Source organism: Thermobia domestica, chromosome 5 (assembly GCF_964235325.1).
Source record: "Thermobia domestica chromosome 5, izTheDome1.hap1.1, whole genome shotgun sequence".
Taxonomy (NCBI): Eukaryota; Metazoa; Arthropoda; class Insecta; order Zygentoma; family Lepismatidae; genus Thermobia; species Thermobia domestica.
Window position 1 is genome coordinate 34,496,457 of NC_137458.1, and position 20,072 is coordinate 34,516,528.

Consider the following 20,072-nt stretch of genomic DNA (forward strand, 5'->3'; position numbering starts at 1 on the left):
TGCAGCACAAAAAATAATTGCTAGGATCTGAGCTATTTCCTTCGATCACATTTGAGGCTAATAATGGTCACAATATTAATTCACACACTTCAGACTGAAAAGTATGTAAGAGGCTCGAGGGAAATGAAAGTAGGCCTATGAATAAAATAAAAACATAAAGCTGTATAAATTCAAGCTTTAATCAAATAAATCAAGTAAAAATAGATTTGAAATAACAAATGAGAACATGGTGGCCCAGTGTTAGATCGTTCACCTCTAGTGCGAGGAATCAACCGGCTTAACTTCAGGTCATGTGCCTTTCAGGTGGATGGACTACATCATGTCTGTGGATATTCTAGAGGTCCTCCACTTTCTCCCACATTCTCATTCTATCAATTCTTTCAACCATTCTGTTTAATTAGCCATAGGGTAAATGTGCCAGTCTTCGACCACCTAACTCATTTTCTAATGGTCCTTAATCGTTTTTCACTCAGTGGAACAACTTAGGAGGATGCAAGTAGCTCACATGTGTTCCTAAAACTATATTTTATCTATACTTTATCCAAAACTGAGATACCTTATACCATTTATGTAATATTAGTCAGAGAAACACCAATAACTGATTTCTTTCAGTGTTCGACCATTTTTCGTTAATGTTCGACCGCCTACTGTTTAGTCAGCGACCACTACTCGGTTAATGTGCTTTTAATTACAGTATGAAGGCTAAAGCATAACTTTACCAAACTAATAGCATCTGTAGATGTTACATCATTAGTTTTTCAGGTATCACTTCGCATTTTCGCACAATAGTCGCTGAGATTAAGTAATTTTGTGATAGTTTTGTCAAGAAAGGGACCACCAAATTCATTTAAGGTTCAATCCAATGCAGCACCAAACATGCTTCGTGTTCTCTGGGTTGAAGGGGTATAAACCCCATCTTCTAAATTCGTTTTTAATTACTAATTGTGTTGCTACCTTGTATATTACTCTTTTAATTAGTGGTGCAGAAATAACACGTGTAACATTTTACTCAGTTTCCATGTAGTACTCTCGAAAACGATTTGAACACTGATACGTCGCAGGGTTGAAGAATATGTGTGCTGTTTGGTGGAAGGCAGTAGAGTACTATAGCATGACTGGAACAAAATTCGTTGACTTCCATTGCCAAGTGAGTCTTGTGGCCGTCGGTTAGCAGAAGGACTGGTTTCTTAATAGAGGGATCATTCACCAATTTTAGGAAACCGTTTGCTATCCATTCGTAGTGTTTCACTTCGCATCCAGCCGCTATCTGACCTGACCTGCCTCTGAAAATCTCTGAACTGCACTGCTGACGTCCTTTGGAAGATGTCTTACATACAGATATACGACCATCGGGGATATAATTTCTCTTGCTGCGGAAAAAGTGCAAAGCAGTGTTAATGTTTCTTTCTCGTTGCCCTTCACCTCGTACATATTTTTCCACGCTTTGGACCTCAACGCCTTTCCTGATTTGTGACACAGTTGAAAGCTGGATTCATCAGGATTAAATATTCGCTCAGAATCATTTAGAATAACACATTGTCCCGTTTCTTTCAAGTATTTCTCAAGGTCCTAAAACCACAAGCGAATGTTTCCCTCGGTGGGTGTCTCCTCAAGTAAGTGTAGTACCAGGTTTCACCGGCTCGATTGTCTTTGAACGGCGTTTTGCGTTTTTCTGAATCGACAATTTTTTAACACTGTTCAGAAGTTCGTATTTCTTCTGTACAAAGCCCTTTTGCTCATATTAAGGAGCCAGTTTGCTAATCCCTCTTCTTCTCTCTGTGTTAGGTATGGTTCTGGATCTATTTTTCGCTTTTTGGGATTGTGACCATGAAATTTACCCATCAGCGTTACCCGAGGAATTCCATAGATTCCCGATGCCCGATGCCTTTCGTATGGAGCGCTTTTTTATTTTTTTATTTTTATTTATTATTATTATTATTATTATTATTATTATTATTATTATTATTATTATTATTATTATTATTATTATTATTATTATTATTATTTGCAACAAGCCTCCAGAGCTTTTTGTAGATCCTCGTTTGAATAAGCTGGCAGTTTAAGCTTAAGCCTACTCACTCATTATCTCTGAAGAAACAAAAATTCTTAAGGACATGCAAGGAAAACATGTAATCCAGACGTAAGCTGATAGTTGCTATTCCGCTAACAATATTTGAATGCATTCCACGACGAAGCGAGAATAGTGTAGTTCAGTATTAAACGAATTAGACCAAATATAATAAATTTATTATTCAAATGAAGTGTCATACCCTAACAGTGCCGTTAATTTTCCATGAACATGTTGGGAAACTACATGAATATTCAGTTATTTGAATTTTTTTTTGGCCTTTAGGCATCTACGGTTCCGACCGGGATAAGGTGAGGGAGAGGATGTTGGAAGTTAGACGGCCAGGGCCTATTTTGAAGATACTATCCCAGCATTTGCCTGGTGTGACTGAGGAAAAACCCGAAAAAACTCAGTCAAGATGGTCGACCGCTGGGATCGAACCGAGGACCTTCCGAATGCTAAGCCAACGCTTTACTATTTTTTCAAAGCTCGTCTCAGCCGAGACATTAAGCCTGAATGCTCCTCGAGCCAATTGGAGATAATCCAATCCTGACAAGGACACGAACACAGAAGTATCGAGGACAATTAAAAATACCCTTGCTCATGAGAGGGATTCGAACCATCAGTGGATTGCCTCTTCACCATTACCACTGAGCCACGGCCATTCGGTTAATATTCATGTATTAACGGTAAGACTCAGCAGATGATTATACAAATGTAAATTGATCACTGAATTAGTGTTTGAATCAAGAAATTCTGCGAGAAAATACATACGCAAAGCATGGCCGGACACTGATAAAGAAACAGCTAATCTTCGACCAGTACAAATGTATTACGAAAAGTAGTGGTCGAACACTAGTAAATGTTTTCGTATTCCATTATAATTTCACAATTGATAACTAGGTACTCATTTCATGCAGATGAATCGAAAGTTAGTCGTTATTGATATTTCTACAATTTTTCAGTGCTCGACCACCCTGTGGTCGAACACTAGTTAACAAAGAATATTTCATAAGTCATTATCCGACCACTACATTTTATTGATTTATTCTTCATACTTTACAGTTATCATTAAAATTTAATTACTAAAATGTGCTCTACAGTTCCATGTAACAGAATAATATGTGCATTTCTTACCTGGTGAGATAAAACTATGGAAAAGCACGAAAAACAGGGCGCTGTCGTTCCCATTTGCAACAGATTAAAGTTGTCGAAAATTCAGTGCGTCTTCCGTAGGCATACATTTGATTGGCTATTACCGAATGCATGTGCAATACATTTTGACAGTATCTTTGTGATTGGTTCAGAATAAGCTGCAATTCAATTATAACGGAAAAGCATGCTTTTTTATCGGAAAATAAGCCTAATATATGGTTTTAAAGTGAAAAGTGGTCGGCAACTAGGGGGTGGTCGAAGACTGGCACAACCACCCTACGTTTCCTCTAGCCTAAAGAATATAACTACGGGGCATTAAATTAAGAATTTCATTCAATTTCGTTTGAAGCAACAACTGGTAAACTTTAAATTAACACCAGTAGATAAAATTCAAAAACAATGACGTCATTTCATGTTTTGACATGGGGGCTAGAATGTCCACCGTCATAAGGGTTTCAGTGTTTTATTACTATATTAGTATACAATTTATTGAAACAATGTGTCTTTCTTCCCTCTCGAAATTACGCCCCTGTTCCAAAAAATAAAAGAAGCCTCAGACAACGTTCGTCAATGAAAGAAAAACTCTTACAAAACAACACCAGAGTTGTCCGACAAACCACAAACCACGAGTCATCTGTTTGTAGTCCAAAATAATCTACAAGTTAGACTATTCAGGTTATTTGATTAGAATGTGCCAAATCTCCGAAGGCCGATACAAACTTCTCAAAAGTTATGAACATAGCCAAAAATGTATCATTTTTTACTTGAATATTTACAGGAATTAAATATTTAGTTTAATCAGTATTTTATGCTTTATAAGCTAAATAAATAAATAAATAAATAAAACTTCTGATGCTACAACCCTTATGCGGCCCTCGCCTTCGGTGCGAGTGGTCCTGGGTTCTATTCCCGTTGGGGGTACTCGGTCGAAAAAGTGTAAAGAGTTTTTTTTTCAGGATAACTATCCTGAATGAGGTTTTCTTCGGTTTTCCTCATCCACACCAGGCAAATGCCGAGATGGTACCAAACTTATAGGTGCCATGTCGCTTTCTTCCTTCCCCAATCCTTTCTTCCTTCCCTTTCTCCGGATAGCGTACTCGCCGAGGGACTTCATCCCTCATACGTGACGGGATAAATATCCATAGATGCCACAAGCCCTGAAATGTAAATTCTAAATCTCTAAATCCCTTATGAGGCCTTGGCCTATCAGTCGGCTTGTAGTACTTATGGCTTTGTTGTAATTGGTCCCTCTCGACAGCAGCTAGCTTTCTAGCCTGGACTTCATTTCCTCAAGTGGCTCCCCATTTGTCCTCGTGGCACTGGATGGATACACAACACAACACCATGTGGTGAGCACAAACAGTCACCCACCTTCTCTCTGAACAGACTGGAAACTACTAGACTTTTCCGATATCACGAAAATTGAGTTTCCATTGCGACTACGGTGCAACTTCCTCTTTGCTAGACTGAAGATGTCATAACAGGAGGAACTGGGAGTTAGGTTGGCAACTGGTCGGTATTTTACTGCCAGATCGGGATTTTTGTCAAACTCGACAATGTATTTCATTGTTTAAAATACAAGTATTCTTCATCTGTTTTGAAAATTATGAGCGAGTGAGGGTAATTTCATTTTTCATAGTTGGCAACCCTGACTGAAAGATGCCTGAAAAAAACTTACTGATATGATATTATCCTTCATAATACTACCATAGCGCTTTGAAGAGAAAGTGTGAACACTCAGTTAGTTAGAGTGGTTCACCACAGAGAGGCGCTGTCGTAGTTTTACGATTCGACTTCGTATGAAACGTTACGGAAATAAATGTAAATCTCATACATTTTTCTTTTTTTTTAACAATTCGTTAATTCACCTACAGAAACGTAGCGTGTAGTTAATTCATTTCAGTATTAAATTGTATACTTAATACATGTGTAGCAGTAATTTGTAGATAAACATAAAATTTAAAAAAAATAACTGAAAAAGAACTTCTGCACTCACAAATTTCCAAACTCTCAAATTTGATATAATATTTTTCCATCTATTAATAAAGTCATTGTATATTTTATACATGGCATTGAGCCAAAACCCAAGTTAAATTTTAAAATATAATGAAACTTGTATAAACCGGAACTTCAATAAAGTGGAAATCTGTCATTAACGGAAACTTTTCAAATACCCGATATGTCTTTATATTGCTCTTCAAATTTGTATAAAACGGAAATCTGTCCAAAACGGACGAAAATGGCGGACCCATTGCTTTCCGTGCTTTATGCACTATATACTATAAGGAGTTTCATTATAAATAGGAAATATAGGCCTACCTATAACTATACTGCAAGATTTCTTCGTTGAGCCCTGGGTCAGTAATTAGACACTAGCAATTTTTGAAAACTCTAGTGATGATTTTGCGATTTTTGACGACGCCAACTCCTTCCGAATTTCCTTTGAGCGAAAAGAGAAACGGCATTTGATATAATGTAAAATCAATTTGGGAATTAGTTCCATGGAATGAATGTTCCTTCCTACATCCCAGCACAATGGCCTCAACTTTGATGTCATTCAAACTGTCCAAAGTATCATAAAAAATATGTCACCTTACATGTTTTAATTAGATGCAATGTTAGCGGTCACTACTTTTCTGCCTGTAATAACACGCTAAACACTTCTTGAGTTGGGTACATTAGAAATGAATCTCCAGTCTTTTAATTTAGAGAAGACAGCGCCGTTATTTTCTTTTGAAGATATTCTTCGTAATTTGCTTATACAGCATGTATAGACCTATTTAGTGAATTTTGACTCTTTACTATGTAACCTGACAAATGATAGGCGAGACCTTCTTTTGCAGTAGTGCATTTTGGAAGTGGTGGAGAATTACTTATCCAGTCACATGCATCTGTACCCTTTTCAACCAAAATCAACTTGAAAGTGATATTTTGTAACGCCTTTTTCTTTAGTTATTTGTTTGTTCTTCAGTGATTTTTTGCCAATTTTCTCATTTGATTAACAAAAGTCGTGAGAGAAATATTATTTGAGGTTCGCAGTTGGAACTTGAAGAAAGCACGTTTTTTACAGGAACATAGTACAGGTACAAAGATTGCAACATATGCAAATGAAGAAAGTCAAGGGTAGAAGGGCAATCATCACATGACAATGATCTTATAATTCCGAAATGTCATTCCAGTGGATCCTGATTAAATGTTGATGTTAATATGTAGGAAAACTATTATTCCACAAATATTCGGCTATTTCCAATGTACTTTGAATGGTGACACGAAGATATTCAAGTGTTCTTTCAGATGCGAAAGTATTCTTTGTGTTGTTGATTAAATACATGTTCTGCAGAGTTTTATGGTGTGAGCAATTTTAAAAGAGTCCAGAGGAAAGATCTTAGTGTTCAAAGCATCGGCAAAGTTATTCATGTCAGGGAGGAAACTAAGCTCTGGTGAAATCTGAAAACGATCGCAGCGCCACCCTAGCCTTGGGGACAACAGAGGGTTGACAGTTTATATGGACTAGAGCGGGAGAATCCACACTTTCTCTTCAAAGCGCTATGATACTACATAGGAGAATCCATCCTTCCCAAGGTTCTATGTTATATCTGCGTAAGTTCTTGTCACGTTATCATCCACGAATGCAATATGTCCTTTCTAATGTTCTTAGTGACCTGTCTCTCTCTCCTCAGGTTATTTTGTTTTCTCGATTGAAAGGTGTTGTTCCAGTGGCGTATTTACGATTTTGTTTCGGGGGAGGGTTTTGCTAACTTTCGGGGTGGGGGGCTTTGCCTGAAACTGTGAAAATTCTGCAAGATATTTCATATACTTTAGTATGGTAAGTAAGATTTCGGGAGGGGCTAAGCTGGGAAGTCCCCCCTGAATACGCCACTGTGTTGTTCTTTCATTGTATATATATATATATATATATATATATATATATATATATATATATATATATATATATATATATATATATTACTAAGTATTCTGTCGTTTGCAGGTCCTGGGACGAAGGAGTTTATTTTCATTTTATTTTTTAAATGTTTATTTGTTTCCTTTTTTGAGATTTTAGGTTTAGATCATGGTGGAAAGACTACAGTGATGCAATACAGTGCTACATTCTTGTCGCTCTGGCGCATAAGGTCTTCTTGGTCGCAGAAGTGGCCAACGAAAGGCAGATGAAGTTTTAACAAGCGCTTGCTCGCTGGTATCTGACACTAACTTCTCTTGTATTTGTAGTGATCTTCAACGGAGTGAAAATTTTAGTACAAACAGTAATTATATAAACGTAATATAATCAATGCTCGAGCTAAGTGAATTCAAAGGAAGATATTTACAATAGCAAAAGAAACAGCAATATCAGTTCATATTAAACAACTTTGAAGCTTGAACAAACTAATATTGCTCACTACATTTTTCTCTTTCTTCTTTCTTTCTTTCTTTTTCTTTTCTTTTCTTTTTTTTTTTAACATATGAAGTAATACACTCGAGTATGTATAGCCTCCTCAGTCCCGAGATGATATTTTTCGTGGTCTTTTACATTTCTCTTTGATTTAGTAATAGTTTAGGGGTAAGTAAGGATATTGTTTTATAATAAAATGTTTACCTCCCCCCCACCCCCCGAAATTTGATGTCCAGCCAGCTGGACTTCGGGGCTTTATCCTACTTTTTTGTATATGTTAAAATTCAATAAAACAATTAAAACTTTTGTAATAGCAACATTGTTAGTACAGATAATACATGTTTATTAGTGCTGTATACTCACAACAATGAGTGAACAATGTAAATGACAAATTACTCTTTAGAAATACCGAATAGTTTGTATTAGCTATCCATCCATCCATCCATCCACCTATGTATTAGCTCCTTCGTAAATTACGAAATCTAAAACTAAACCATCTGGACTGGCTAACACAAAGTTTTTTCAGACCTACAGGATTAAGTTTTCCTTTCACATATTGGCAAAGATTAGTTTTCCCTCAAACGTGATCGTCTGTCCGTTAATGGACAAATTTCCTGAAAGCGGAAGATGCAAACATTTGTTTTTAAATGCGTCTAATATTGGTTGTACTTTCCACAGTTTATTTCTTTGCATGTCTTCGTCTGTTTACTGTAGTTATTCGGCAAGAAAGATCAGAGTCCGAAGTATTTGCATCTTGTTCAGAATCTTTCCAATCTGGATCTGCGTCTGAATCATCGGAAAGTCCAAGATCAATGTTGCTTTCACCCAATTCTTGTAATATTTCTTCATTCGTTAAATGTAACCTCCCTGAAAATATAGAATATAATAATATGGTAATCGATGACATGTTACTTAGGTTTAGGTAAATACATGCAACACATATTTAATATAGGTATTTTATCTAATAGTTTAATATGATAAGTATTTATTCAATCTTCTCGTTTCTAAACAAAATATATTTAACCGCAATTCCTTATGATGAAATGTACACGAATCATTGCAAGGTTGGATACAAATAATATTTGAGAAAAAATTAGCAATTTTACATTAACAATACTAAAATATGATGTTTGGTCAGGATAAAGTCCCGATGTCCAGCCGGCTGGACTTGAAAATGTGACTTGAATAAAACTATTCAAATGCAAATAATTAAAACATTTTATACTTTCATTATGTTCTCTATTTTATAAACAAAACGTAAGCAAAGTTCTACAATCGAAAAATAATAAATAGTGATACATTACCTCGTTTTCCGTGCGGAGGTTGTTGATTAGCACCACCTTCGTCATCCATGGCCACTCATTCAGTAAGAATGAAGGTTCGAGAATCTACCTATATAATGTTAAACATACGCCACGACAAATTGTTAATTATTTGTATGAAATAGAACGTTACATATACAGCTTTTTATCGTGCTCTAAAAATATATAGAAATAAAGGTACAAAGCACCTCAAACATAGTAATTGAAAGAACATCAGCGCTTCTCTCATTTTGTAGTTAATTTATCTTCGTAGGACCGGGTAATGGAGTTGATAGCGGGCAGGTAGAGTGATTACACATCACTTGACAAAATGTTTACAATAAATTCGGGAATCAGTTACAAGCGCAGTTAATTGTTAAAGATACTGGGATGGTTGATATTTATTGTATCGTTTATCGATTGTACAAAAAAACTGAAATTATTAGTTTAGTGTTCTTCTATGATTATGTCCCGTGGAATAAAGGAGACAAACGATACATGCAAGTGAATAATTATGTAAGAATTTGGTGGAATAAGAATGCGGGAGTACCCCGAGAAACTCACGGACACTATGTTGTCCACCATAAACTCACATGACCGCGTAGCGAACCAGTACCCCTTGCACCATAGGTGAGCGTTTTGCTGCTGAGCCACCGTGATTGCTCGAGAATCTATCATCTATTTCTATATTTACTGCAGTCATTAACTTTGTAACTCTGGAAGGGGCCTCTAAATATATATAATTATTTAAAGTTATGATCAAAATGAACAACATTTCAAAATCTGAGAGTAAAAATGTCCCGACAACGTTGCCCATGACATGGGAGATGGATACTTTATTCTCCTGGTCCAATACATTGTTACTTATCTTTGTAAGCGTTAGTCATTATTACCAACCAGGCACGTGGCCAGGATTTCCTAAAGAAAGGGGAAGGGGGTTCGTGACATTAAATATTGTGGTAATCACACCAAGCGATCGATCAATCTAAACTATTTTACTGGCAACATATACTGGCTTGTTAGCACAATAAAATTAAGATACGTTAGTAAGTATTTTAATAAAAAACTATGAAGAAATATCGAGTAAAAGAATTTTAAAAAAGTTTTGAAAAAGATTTTACAATATTTACATTCCTTTCTTTGTTCATTCAAAAATAACAATTTCCCTTTCATTATGACCTCAACTATTATAAAAAGTTCATATCCAATAATGTCTTCTAAAATATCTTACACTATCTGTGTTCCTTTCTCTCTTCTGAAGAGTTGCCACTGCTTAAAATAGGGTTTAATACTAATATTGGCACTCTCATATATATATAAAAGAGATTCTTGCGTCCAATGAAGGTAGTTTCGAAACGTTACACCTTATTTTTTCTCTGTTTCTATTTTGTTAAATGAATCAGCTTAATATAATTAATGGTTTGCTTATTGTGTAAAATGTCTTGTGTGTAGGCTTAACACAATGTATTCCTCGGACACGAAACAGTGCAAATTTATCGTATAATGTGTGCGAATCGTCCATTCCAGCGAAACTGTTTTTCAGATTTCTGAATTAGGTGATGCATTATCGTAGGTCTAACCGCACGACTTCATTCGTCTGTTGTCCACTAGTTTCAAAGCAAGAATAGTAAGAAATGTTGATTTTCTTTCTCGTGTAAATACATTTCAATCTTTGCTGATGGACGACACATTTAGCTGAACACCCAAGACTCCGCGACACATTTGGTTACATTTAAATGTCCATTGACGCAACTTCTTTGTCGGGTTTTTAAACCCCAATTACTCAGCCCGTAATTAAGGTAGAAAGATGGTTTTGGTACCAGTGTATTTCTGAAGGATGAAGCTTTCTGCCGGTGTGCATTTTATGTATGTGGAGGGTACCACGGTCGAAGGAGGAGGGTGAAGTTGCTTTTTATTTTTCATCAGATTTTGGGGGCATTCTTCCCCTCCTTTTTGGTGCACCGATAAGGATTGGTATTGTATTGCAGCAACGGCTTTCTTTACATTATTGTCACTAGTGTCTGGCCTACACATAAGCGTCATTTTGTCAGCGTAGGGTGATTGCTAGAGTTGGCAGAACCCCCCAAAAATATTTTTTCTTAATTTTTTAATGATTTTTGTTGCTTCTTCTTCTTCTACGAATATGGCGGGAATCTCGTTGGAATCTAATGTCTTGTAAGCTTTCCAACGGTGTATAAATTGTGACTCTATGATAATTAGGGGGGTCACCAGAGTCCCCAACGTGACAGTCTACGATTTTGTTAAAATCCCGGCGGGCATCTAAAGGTTAATTTTTATAATAATAATAATAATAATAATAATAATAATAATAATAATAATAATAATAATAATAATAATAATAATAATAATAATAATAATAATAATAATAATAATAATTGTGTAAGCCTATAGGTTTCTATAAAGTAATGCCTGTATATAGTACTGAGTATTGCTGATGCCGCTGGAGGTGTTGACTGTTACACTATGTCTGAATGTTGATTTTTAACTAATTATTAAGTGCTTCATAATTTTTAAATTTTAAAATTTAGCGAAACACCCTATAGGACTGCGCGACACCGATTGAGAACCTCTGCACCAATAAAAATCATATGCAGATTCGTTGTTATTCTTATGAAGATATTATATAAGTTTTCACGGTCTAGAAATATTGTAGTAAAAAAAAAAACATTGTAGCACTTTGCCTAACAAGGCGGGGCACGGTTTGATTTCAGTTTCCTGTTCTTTCAATTGTATTGCAGTCTACTTTTTTTTTTTATTCCGTCTTTCCTGTCTGCTACTTCGCAGTCACGTTGTGGAACGCGTGTTGCAATATGTGGCATCGCCGGACTAAATCAACACACGCAGCGAGGGGAGAGGGAGATAACAGCCCACGTAAATAAGCTTCAATATGAACAGTTTTTTACGTTCGGGAAATTCCCGAAGTATTCAAGGCAGATGGAAAGTTACTATATGCAGTGGAAAGAAAGAAAAAGAAAGAAAAAGAAAAACAAAAACAAAAAAAGAAAAGATTAAGACATGAGTAGGGTCTGGATGTTTACGTGCTAAAAACTGTAAAATATTTATCTTTTATGTGCTAAAAATGACAAAAATTACCAAAAATTAAAAAAAATATTTAACGAAAAATAAGGAAAAGTATGGGAAAACACCCAACATAAAAAAAATAAATACTGGTACTCACCAATAGCTCCTATTTACCAGATGTCGAAATTCAATGGGCATTACAGTGAATAACCACGGGCGTCTCTGGCGGGGGGAAGAGGGAGACGCGTCCCCCCAATATTTTGAAGTACGAAATATTCAATATTGTATTCTAATTAAATTTATTTACTAACGACAGAATAACATATAAATAATAATAATTATATTTATTCGGAATATAATATTCAGGCTATGTATAACAGAGTTCTTGATATGTCTCAGGGGTCCGTGAAGGTAAGCAGAAAAGTAACAAATGGAATCGAAGATAATAAATAGATAGGGCTGGGTACTACAATTTAAATAACTTTCTTTCATGTCCCCTCCCCAAATTCTACACGCCAGAGAAGACAGTGTGAATAACTAATGTCTTTTCCAAATTGTCAATCGTAAAGCCATGCCTATTGTCACAGAATAATAGGGCGATTCTCTGGCAAGTGGTCCATTGTCAATAAATTTTCAAAATTAATTTGAAACTATGATGTTTATGTTTTTCTATTAAGAAATAATGTAAGTATATACTGAGACATTTAAAATCTTTTTGTATAATATATTTACTAGGTTTTGACCACATAAACTTTTATGTTCTACACCATGCTCAATACTGTTCACATATCCCAATTTTCAAATAATTTTCAAACTAAATTTTAAATCTGTAATTATATGAACAATAGCAAAAAATATGAAGTGGACCTTTGGCAAAAATTTGACAATTTTGTCTGAATTAATGTTTGATTCTAGTAGGCAAAAATCGTAGTTTTCTCATGTCATGTTTCGCTGTCCCGTGCGTAACGGAAAACATGTATTTTTCGTGTTTTCTTTGTAATTGTAGAAGATAAAGTATTGAAACTTTTGCTCCAAAGTAGAATTATTATTAGCCTGTTAGTAGTACTTATTAAATTTGTTTATTATCCTCCGTATGCACTTTGTGAGGTATAGAAATGTTGTCCCGTGCGTAACGTTACGCACAGGACATTTATAGATTTATCCAAGGAAGTGAATAAAATCAAGTTATTAACATTTCAATTCGTGTTTATTTTTATTGAGGTTAAACAATGAAGAATAAACTTTTATATTAACTCAAAGGAACATGAATTTGCTGAGAGAAACTAAATCAAATATAACATAACTACCAAAAACGTTTACGTTAAGTTACATAGAAACATTTACCACGAGGCTTAAAAGTAATTATCATGATAAATCGCACTTTTTTCTTTTCATTAGAAAGGCAGGTATCTAAGTTGGTTTGACAGTCTTGTAGGGGCAAATGGATTCGCAACTTTTTACTATATTCTTTCACTCTTTATCAGAAAATTAGGTGCTTGAAGTATATTTAAAACTTGATCAAATGAGACATAAGATCTGCTATTTTCATCAAAACAAAACTTTGTACAACTGTTGTCTATGCATTTCAGATTTGTTACTCTAATGTCCCCATCTTCTTCTACATCACTTTCAGACACACACACATACCGATATTTAATCCTATTTCTGGAAGAATCACAATCAAATTTCACTAGGAGAAATACACGTGCTCTAATATTGTCCATTCTGAGTCCGACAGTTGAAGGATTGGAATATCATTATAATATCGTTTTCAAAGTTGTATTCTGAAGTAATGTCGGTCTCATCACTTGGTGAATATATCATTCTGTACACTGGCAATCTTTTCGTTTTCCTTGAACCAATCTAACTTGAATTACCTTGTTCTTCTTCACATTTTAGAGTGTTTTCCTCTTCTAAATGGCCAACAACGAAACAATGCGGATTGCGTTTTTTTTTTTTTCAAAAGGAACATGAGAGGAAAAGAGTTAATCTTTTAACTTGCCTATAACGGTGCATTCTCACTTTATTTTTCAGTCTCACCTTGTTGCTATGTTGAAGTCTAAATTTTCTATCCCTTTCAGCGCCACTCATTGCTTTTGTTGATCGATTCAGTTCATCACTGATAATATTACTTGGAACAGAGTTACTTCCATGTGAATCCATATTACTTATATAAAAAACTCACACTAAAGCAAATCTTCACTGTGAAGTAACAAACAATCATAACAAATAATCCAAAACCAATTGTTTCCTTTCAATTCACTTTCCCGCATTTCACCTGATAATGGCAGCGTTCAAACGACTCAACGTTTGGTGGATAGCACAGAGGATCGAGCAGCTCAACAGTTGTACAACATTATGTGGTTTGAACGCTACCAATCAACACTCAGACAAATACCCTAAATACATAGTAATAACACTAAGCGAGTTGCCTAGCAAAGTTCGTCTTTGATACTTTGGAATGTAATTTATTTCACTTAAATTAAATTATGGATGCAAATTTTTTGTGATTGTTAATGTCCAAATGTTAATCTTAAAATATCAATCTCTTTAGTAAGGATATTGCATAATAACAGCCTTAGAACAACCAGACAATTGCATGGTTACTTTTCTGTCCCGTGCGTAACGGCGAGTCAAAAAAGAAAACATAGTGTGAAGCTAATTAAATTCTATTTTCCAATTTAAAAATTATAATGCACAGTAAGGAGAATGAATGTAGAACATAAGTGATGGCATATAAAATTAAAATGCTGTCATAAATCGCAGAAAATGTCCAATGAAATTGAAATTGTCACATGAGCTTCTTTGTCTGAGTCCTGTGCGTAACGCTTGATTTTGGCTTATAACTCAAATTTGCAATTGTTTTGTGTGTTTCTTTTTTTTAACAATGCACTAATAATTTTTCCCCTAATTCTGACATACTTTTCATTTTATTTGAAAGTACATTTTTGTTTAAAAAAACAGTTTTTGTGTACGAATGTCCCATGCGTAACGCTGAGAATCGCCCTTAAGTGTTATAAAGTGGGACATCTTTGCTTCGATTTCACTGGGGCAACTTTCCCAATTTTGAAGCAAAGATGCCCCAGTCAATCACGTGACATACTCATTTACGCAGAAACACAACAAAGCATATTAGCATTTGTAAAAGACTGAAGTTCTTAAGCAATTATGTTTTATTCATGTACTTCTATTTAACTACCGTCAAGAGCATTACTACGTTTCACTCTCTAAAATTATGGACACTAAAATAAGGGTAACTTAGCTTTGTGAACAGACCTGAACAAAAGCAGCTTCTTTCTCTTCGTGTACCCTTTTACGCGCATGCCAAGTACTGTGACCACGAGTCACCGGCCTTGAGCAATTCGAGCAGGGGCGTCTTCACTCAGTGGGGCATCTTTACCAAAGATACTATATTCACGATACACCTTACGGGACTGCATAACATACCAGTGTGTCGCGACGCATAAGTTGAGAACCTACACTAGTGTATGTATTCGTTACCAGACTCACTATAAATGAAATACCACATTAATTAATTGTAGATTCACAGTTCTTGTGGTTAGTTTGTAATGCGTTAGATCACATTCAGACAAGTGATGATTTCAAATACTTTTCAATGAAAAACTTATCACGAAGTTCTCATCTGTTTGTAAGTACCTCTAAACCCCAACGGATATTCCAGTGCTTATAGGCATTAAAATAGTTGTGCATTTTCATCTCGTAGTTATAATAATAATAATAATAATAATAATAATAATAATAATAATAATAATAATAATAATAATAATAATAATAATAATAATAATTAGAAGAAGAAGAAGAAGAAGAAGAAGAAGAAGAAGAAGAAGACCACGACTACGAAGGATATTAAAAAAAAACGAAATCTAATGTTGGTAAAGTTATATGAAAAATTATTTTTCATGAAACAGTGATAAAATTTGAATAATCTCATCCAATATTTCATTCTAATAAAAGCTTATTAGAAGATATCGAGAAGCAGTTTCTTGCTCTTTCTTCTTCTTTCTTTCTACTATTTCTGCCTTTCTCTCTCCGCATCTTTCACTGCTTCTCTCTGTCTTCAATTTCTACGCACACGCTAATATACCAAATCTTTAAAAGACAGTAGCAAACGTTCCTAGGTAAAAGAAAAATCAAAAATTCAAATTTAGGGCCTACAGAGCACAATAATGCTCTTCCTAAAAATAAGAAAATGAAAAAAAAATAATTGTTTCATTTTATTTTCAAGTAATTTCGATGTAAAAGACAGCACAAAGAAACAATGCTCTTTCAAACAAACAAACAAAAAAAAAAAAGGAATAGAAAAAAGAAGATAAATTAACAACCTATCTTTATTTTCGACACTTTTTTTTTTGTTTTGAACAATAACGCTGCTATTAACAATTCAAATGTCCTGGCCAAATATTTTAGTTGTTCCCTCTTTTTTCTCTATTTTGAAATGTTGTTTTAAAAAGGTTTCAAAATTTTTGGTCTTTAATAGAAATGGTAGCGAACGAAATCTTTTCCCAAGCATTTATAATGTTAAGTAATTTAAGTATAATGAATGTTTTGATATATATAAAAAGAAATATTTTATATATGTCGATATAAATTAGAAATAATAGTTATCAAAAAGGTAAACGGTGTAAAACTTTTAGTTTCCAAAATATCAAAATATAGTTATTTGCTAATAGTAATAATTAATGCGTTATTGGCAATATATTAATACAAAAACAAATCTACATTCTCCCTCAGCACAAGCTGGCAACGTGGCTGCTCACCGTGAAACAGAAAAACGCAAGAAGTACAGCAATTTACTCGACAAATATCATTTTGTCGTTATAGCTATCGAATCAGGTGGTTCCTGGGGTCCCGAAGGCCTTAACTTTATAAAAGAAGTCGGTCACCGCATTCATTTGTCGTCAGGAGGCGCTAGAGCAACCTCTTTTCTACTGCAACGCATCAGTATGGCAGTACAAAGAGGGAACGTTGCATCAGTTTTGGGAACGCTACCCTCTGGTAAGGAACTGGAGGAGATCTTTTCTCTGTAATCATCTCGGAGGAAGTTTGAAAGTGCTGTTACTAAGCTTATCACAATAATGTATATTACTTAATAATTATATTTTTGTTAGATCAATTGTAGGTGAAGAAAATATTGATCACAGATGTCTGTAATGGAAGATGTAAATTTCTTGTTGATGTAAGAGTTGTATCTATCTCCGTGATTCAGATTGTATCTAAATTGGTTTCATTTTTCCAATTTCTTGTATCAAAAGAAATTATTTTAAACAGTTGAATAAAGCAAAACAAAATACGAACTATTGAATGATTTATTTCTTTTAAACACAGAGAACTAAGTGTCTGACTATAACGACCTCATCAAACGGAACTGAAATTTTAAACAGGTGGGTTTTCCTTTTTCCTATTAGTTTTTCCTATTGTTAATTCAAAACTAGAAGAGAAGGAATATTTTTACTTGGTCTTTCGTTGAAGTTTAGGGCATCCCTTTCCAGTATGAAGACTATACAAGACGTGGACCTACATTTTAAAGTGAAATCGCAACCACTGTTCAATGTTTTCCCACCATGGATCACGTGTACCAGAAGAATATATGTATACTTCCAAAAATATATTCAATTTAAACCCTTATTAGACTTCCAACCGGAAAAGTTTCGGATCTTATAGAATATCTACGTCCGTCTGTCTGTGGACAAGTATTACAGATAAAACGATAAAAGATATCAAGAAGTAGTTCTTTGCAGTCGATTCAGCGTTCCAAGAACAGGTACTATCATCTCCTCTCTTAACTCTCTATTCAAATCAGAAGTGGTTCAAATTAGCCATTTCTGGTTTTAATATTTACCGTCATAAAACAAAGATGGTAAGAGATAGCGTCAATCTGTTTTTGCAATCCATTCAGGGTCTTAACAAAACATATTATTACAACCCGTGACACTCTACCAAAATCGTGGGGGGCGCGGTGGCTCAGTGGGGTTACCATAGCCGAGTGGTCTGGGTGAGTTGCTGTTAAACTGTGCTAGCGGTAGGACGTGTTGTCCGGTGCAGTGTTTGTTCGCAGTTTGACGTGCTTAGCTTTACCACTACGTGTGGTTTATTTGTGTAAGTGACTATATATTGTAAAATATTACGATGTCTCAGCTCGTTAGAAAAAATACCATCAAATGTGTATTTGACAAGGAAAAACGTAATAATCGCCCGTCACCCATCGCTATTCATAAATGGATTGAAAGTTTATTTAAAGAGGACTGCCATGACATTATTGCGCTCCAACTTCACTCTGATGAATATGCTGTGTTTGTGACTTTTAATACTGATGCCATTTTTGAAAAAGTGTTAAGTAAGCTCGAACCTACGGTACCATTTAAACATAGTGACGGTAGTACCTCTTTTGTCCAACTTGTCAACGCAATGGAAAATATTACCAGGGTAAGAGTCTTTAATTTACCTATTCAACTAGATAATAATGTTATTGTGCAAATTCTGACTGAATATGGAACAGTGAAAAATATAACCAATGAGACATGGTCTCAAAATTATCCCCTTGCAGTGTCCAATGGAATACGAACTGTGAACATTGTCCTTAAAAAACCTATTCCTTCACGTTTACTCTTTAACGGCTTTCGTGGCTTCATATCATATGAAGGCCAGCCTGTAATGTGTTTTTTCTGTCGATCATTAACTCACCGACTTAGTGACTGTGATAAGAGAAGAAGACAAGAACTGAATGGCCCCCATACGTCTCAAACGTCTGACATTCGATTTACCGAGTTTTTCCCCCCACTCCGCCCCGCATCTAGCGCACCGCCACTGCCTTTACAAATGTCATCTCTCGGCACTATTCCAAAAAAACCTTCTGAACAACATGTGCAATTACAACCAAACAGTTCAGCATCAATACCTGACACCTCTACTACGATTGCTGCTCATACGGATGACAACTCTGATTCCCCATCTGGCCTTATCAACAATGCAGCTGAAGAAACACATACACCTAGTGTTAATGTTAATGACCTTGCAAGTGTAGATAATATCGATACTCCGTCTTGTCTCCCTGGTAAACAGCCTGTTGGTACTGAGAGCTCCCTCCAAGCTGTGAAACAAAAAACTGATATGGAATTCATTGCACCTACTTCAGATACAGAAGGTAGTGACCTTGACCTGGAAAGTGAAACAACAGACATTCCTGATACAAGGGAATTACGTTCACGAAAGAAACGAGGCTCACGTGGTTCCTATTCACAACCTGTGAATGTCATAACAACTCGAAAGAAGAAAAGGCGTGGTGCTTCAATAACTGAATGTTTACGTCACGACGATACTGCCTCAGGTGTGCTCACTGACCTTCAAGATTTGTAAACACTTTTTTTTCGCTTTTTTGTTGTCAGTGTGACTATATTGACGTTCTCGTCTTCTGTTTATAGTAATACGTCGATATGTTCCAATCTTGCATTTGCTTTTTTGTTTTCTTACTTATAACACTGTACATTACACGTATTGTTTCACTCAATGTAAACCGTATGCAAAATAGTGTTAAAAAAGAATTGTTTAAAAAATTTGTTTATGATTATGACGCAGATTTTATATGTCTTCAGGAAATAATCTCCGATGAACACTGTTCCATCTCTGGTTATAAGAGTCATGTTAATATTGGTGTACATGGTTTTGGAACTGCTATATTAGTGAAAGAAGGAATACAAATTGATTCCCTTAAAATGTTGGTGGATGGCAGAGGGATAGCGTTGTATTGGAAAAACACTGTAATTGTCAATATATATGGGAATTCGGGGCATCAAGGAAAGACGGGTAGAGAGATCTTATATTCTGAAGATTTGTTGTATTTGCTTTCTGAACCTTTTAATAACATTATGCTCATGGGCGATTTTAATTGTGTACTTCGAGCTAATGATTGTGTCGGGACACCATCATATAGTCCTGCACTGCAATTTTTTGTTTCTCAATATAGGCTGGTTGATACTGCTATCTACTGTAAAAAGGACCATATCTTTACTTACGTGCGCAGTAATGCGGCGTCCAGAATTGACCGTTGCTATTGTAATCCAGACTTGGTTAAATTGATTATTAAATATGATGTCTG

General features: G+C 35.2%; 1 protein-coding gene across 1 annotated transcript in view; it reads right to left on the bottom strand.

Moving 5' to 3' along the window:
• Nucleotides 1-7,837: 7,837 nt before the first annotated feature.
• LOC145685849 (TNF receptor-associated factor 4-like) overlaps nt 7,838-20,072 on the bottom strand; it is a 111,062-nt gene continuing 98,827 nt past the window's right edge. Inside the window, exons 2-3 of the mRNA XM_081758477.1 lie at nt 8,921-9,008; nt 7,838-8,483 (exon numbers count right to left, since the gene is read on the bottom strand). Of these exons, the coding sequence (XP_081614603.1) occupies nt 8,296-8,483; nt 8,921-8,969 (237 nt within the window). The 5' untranslated portion in view covers nt 8,970-9,008 and the 3' untranslated portion in view covers nt 7,838-8,295. The remainder of the gene's footprint in view (nt 8,484-8,920; nt 9,009-20,072) is intronic.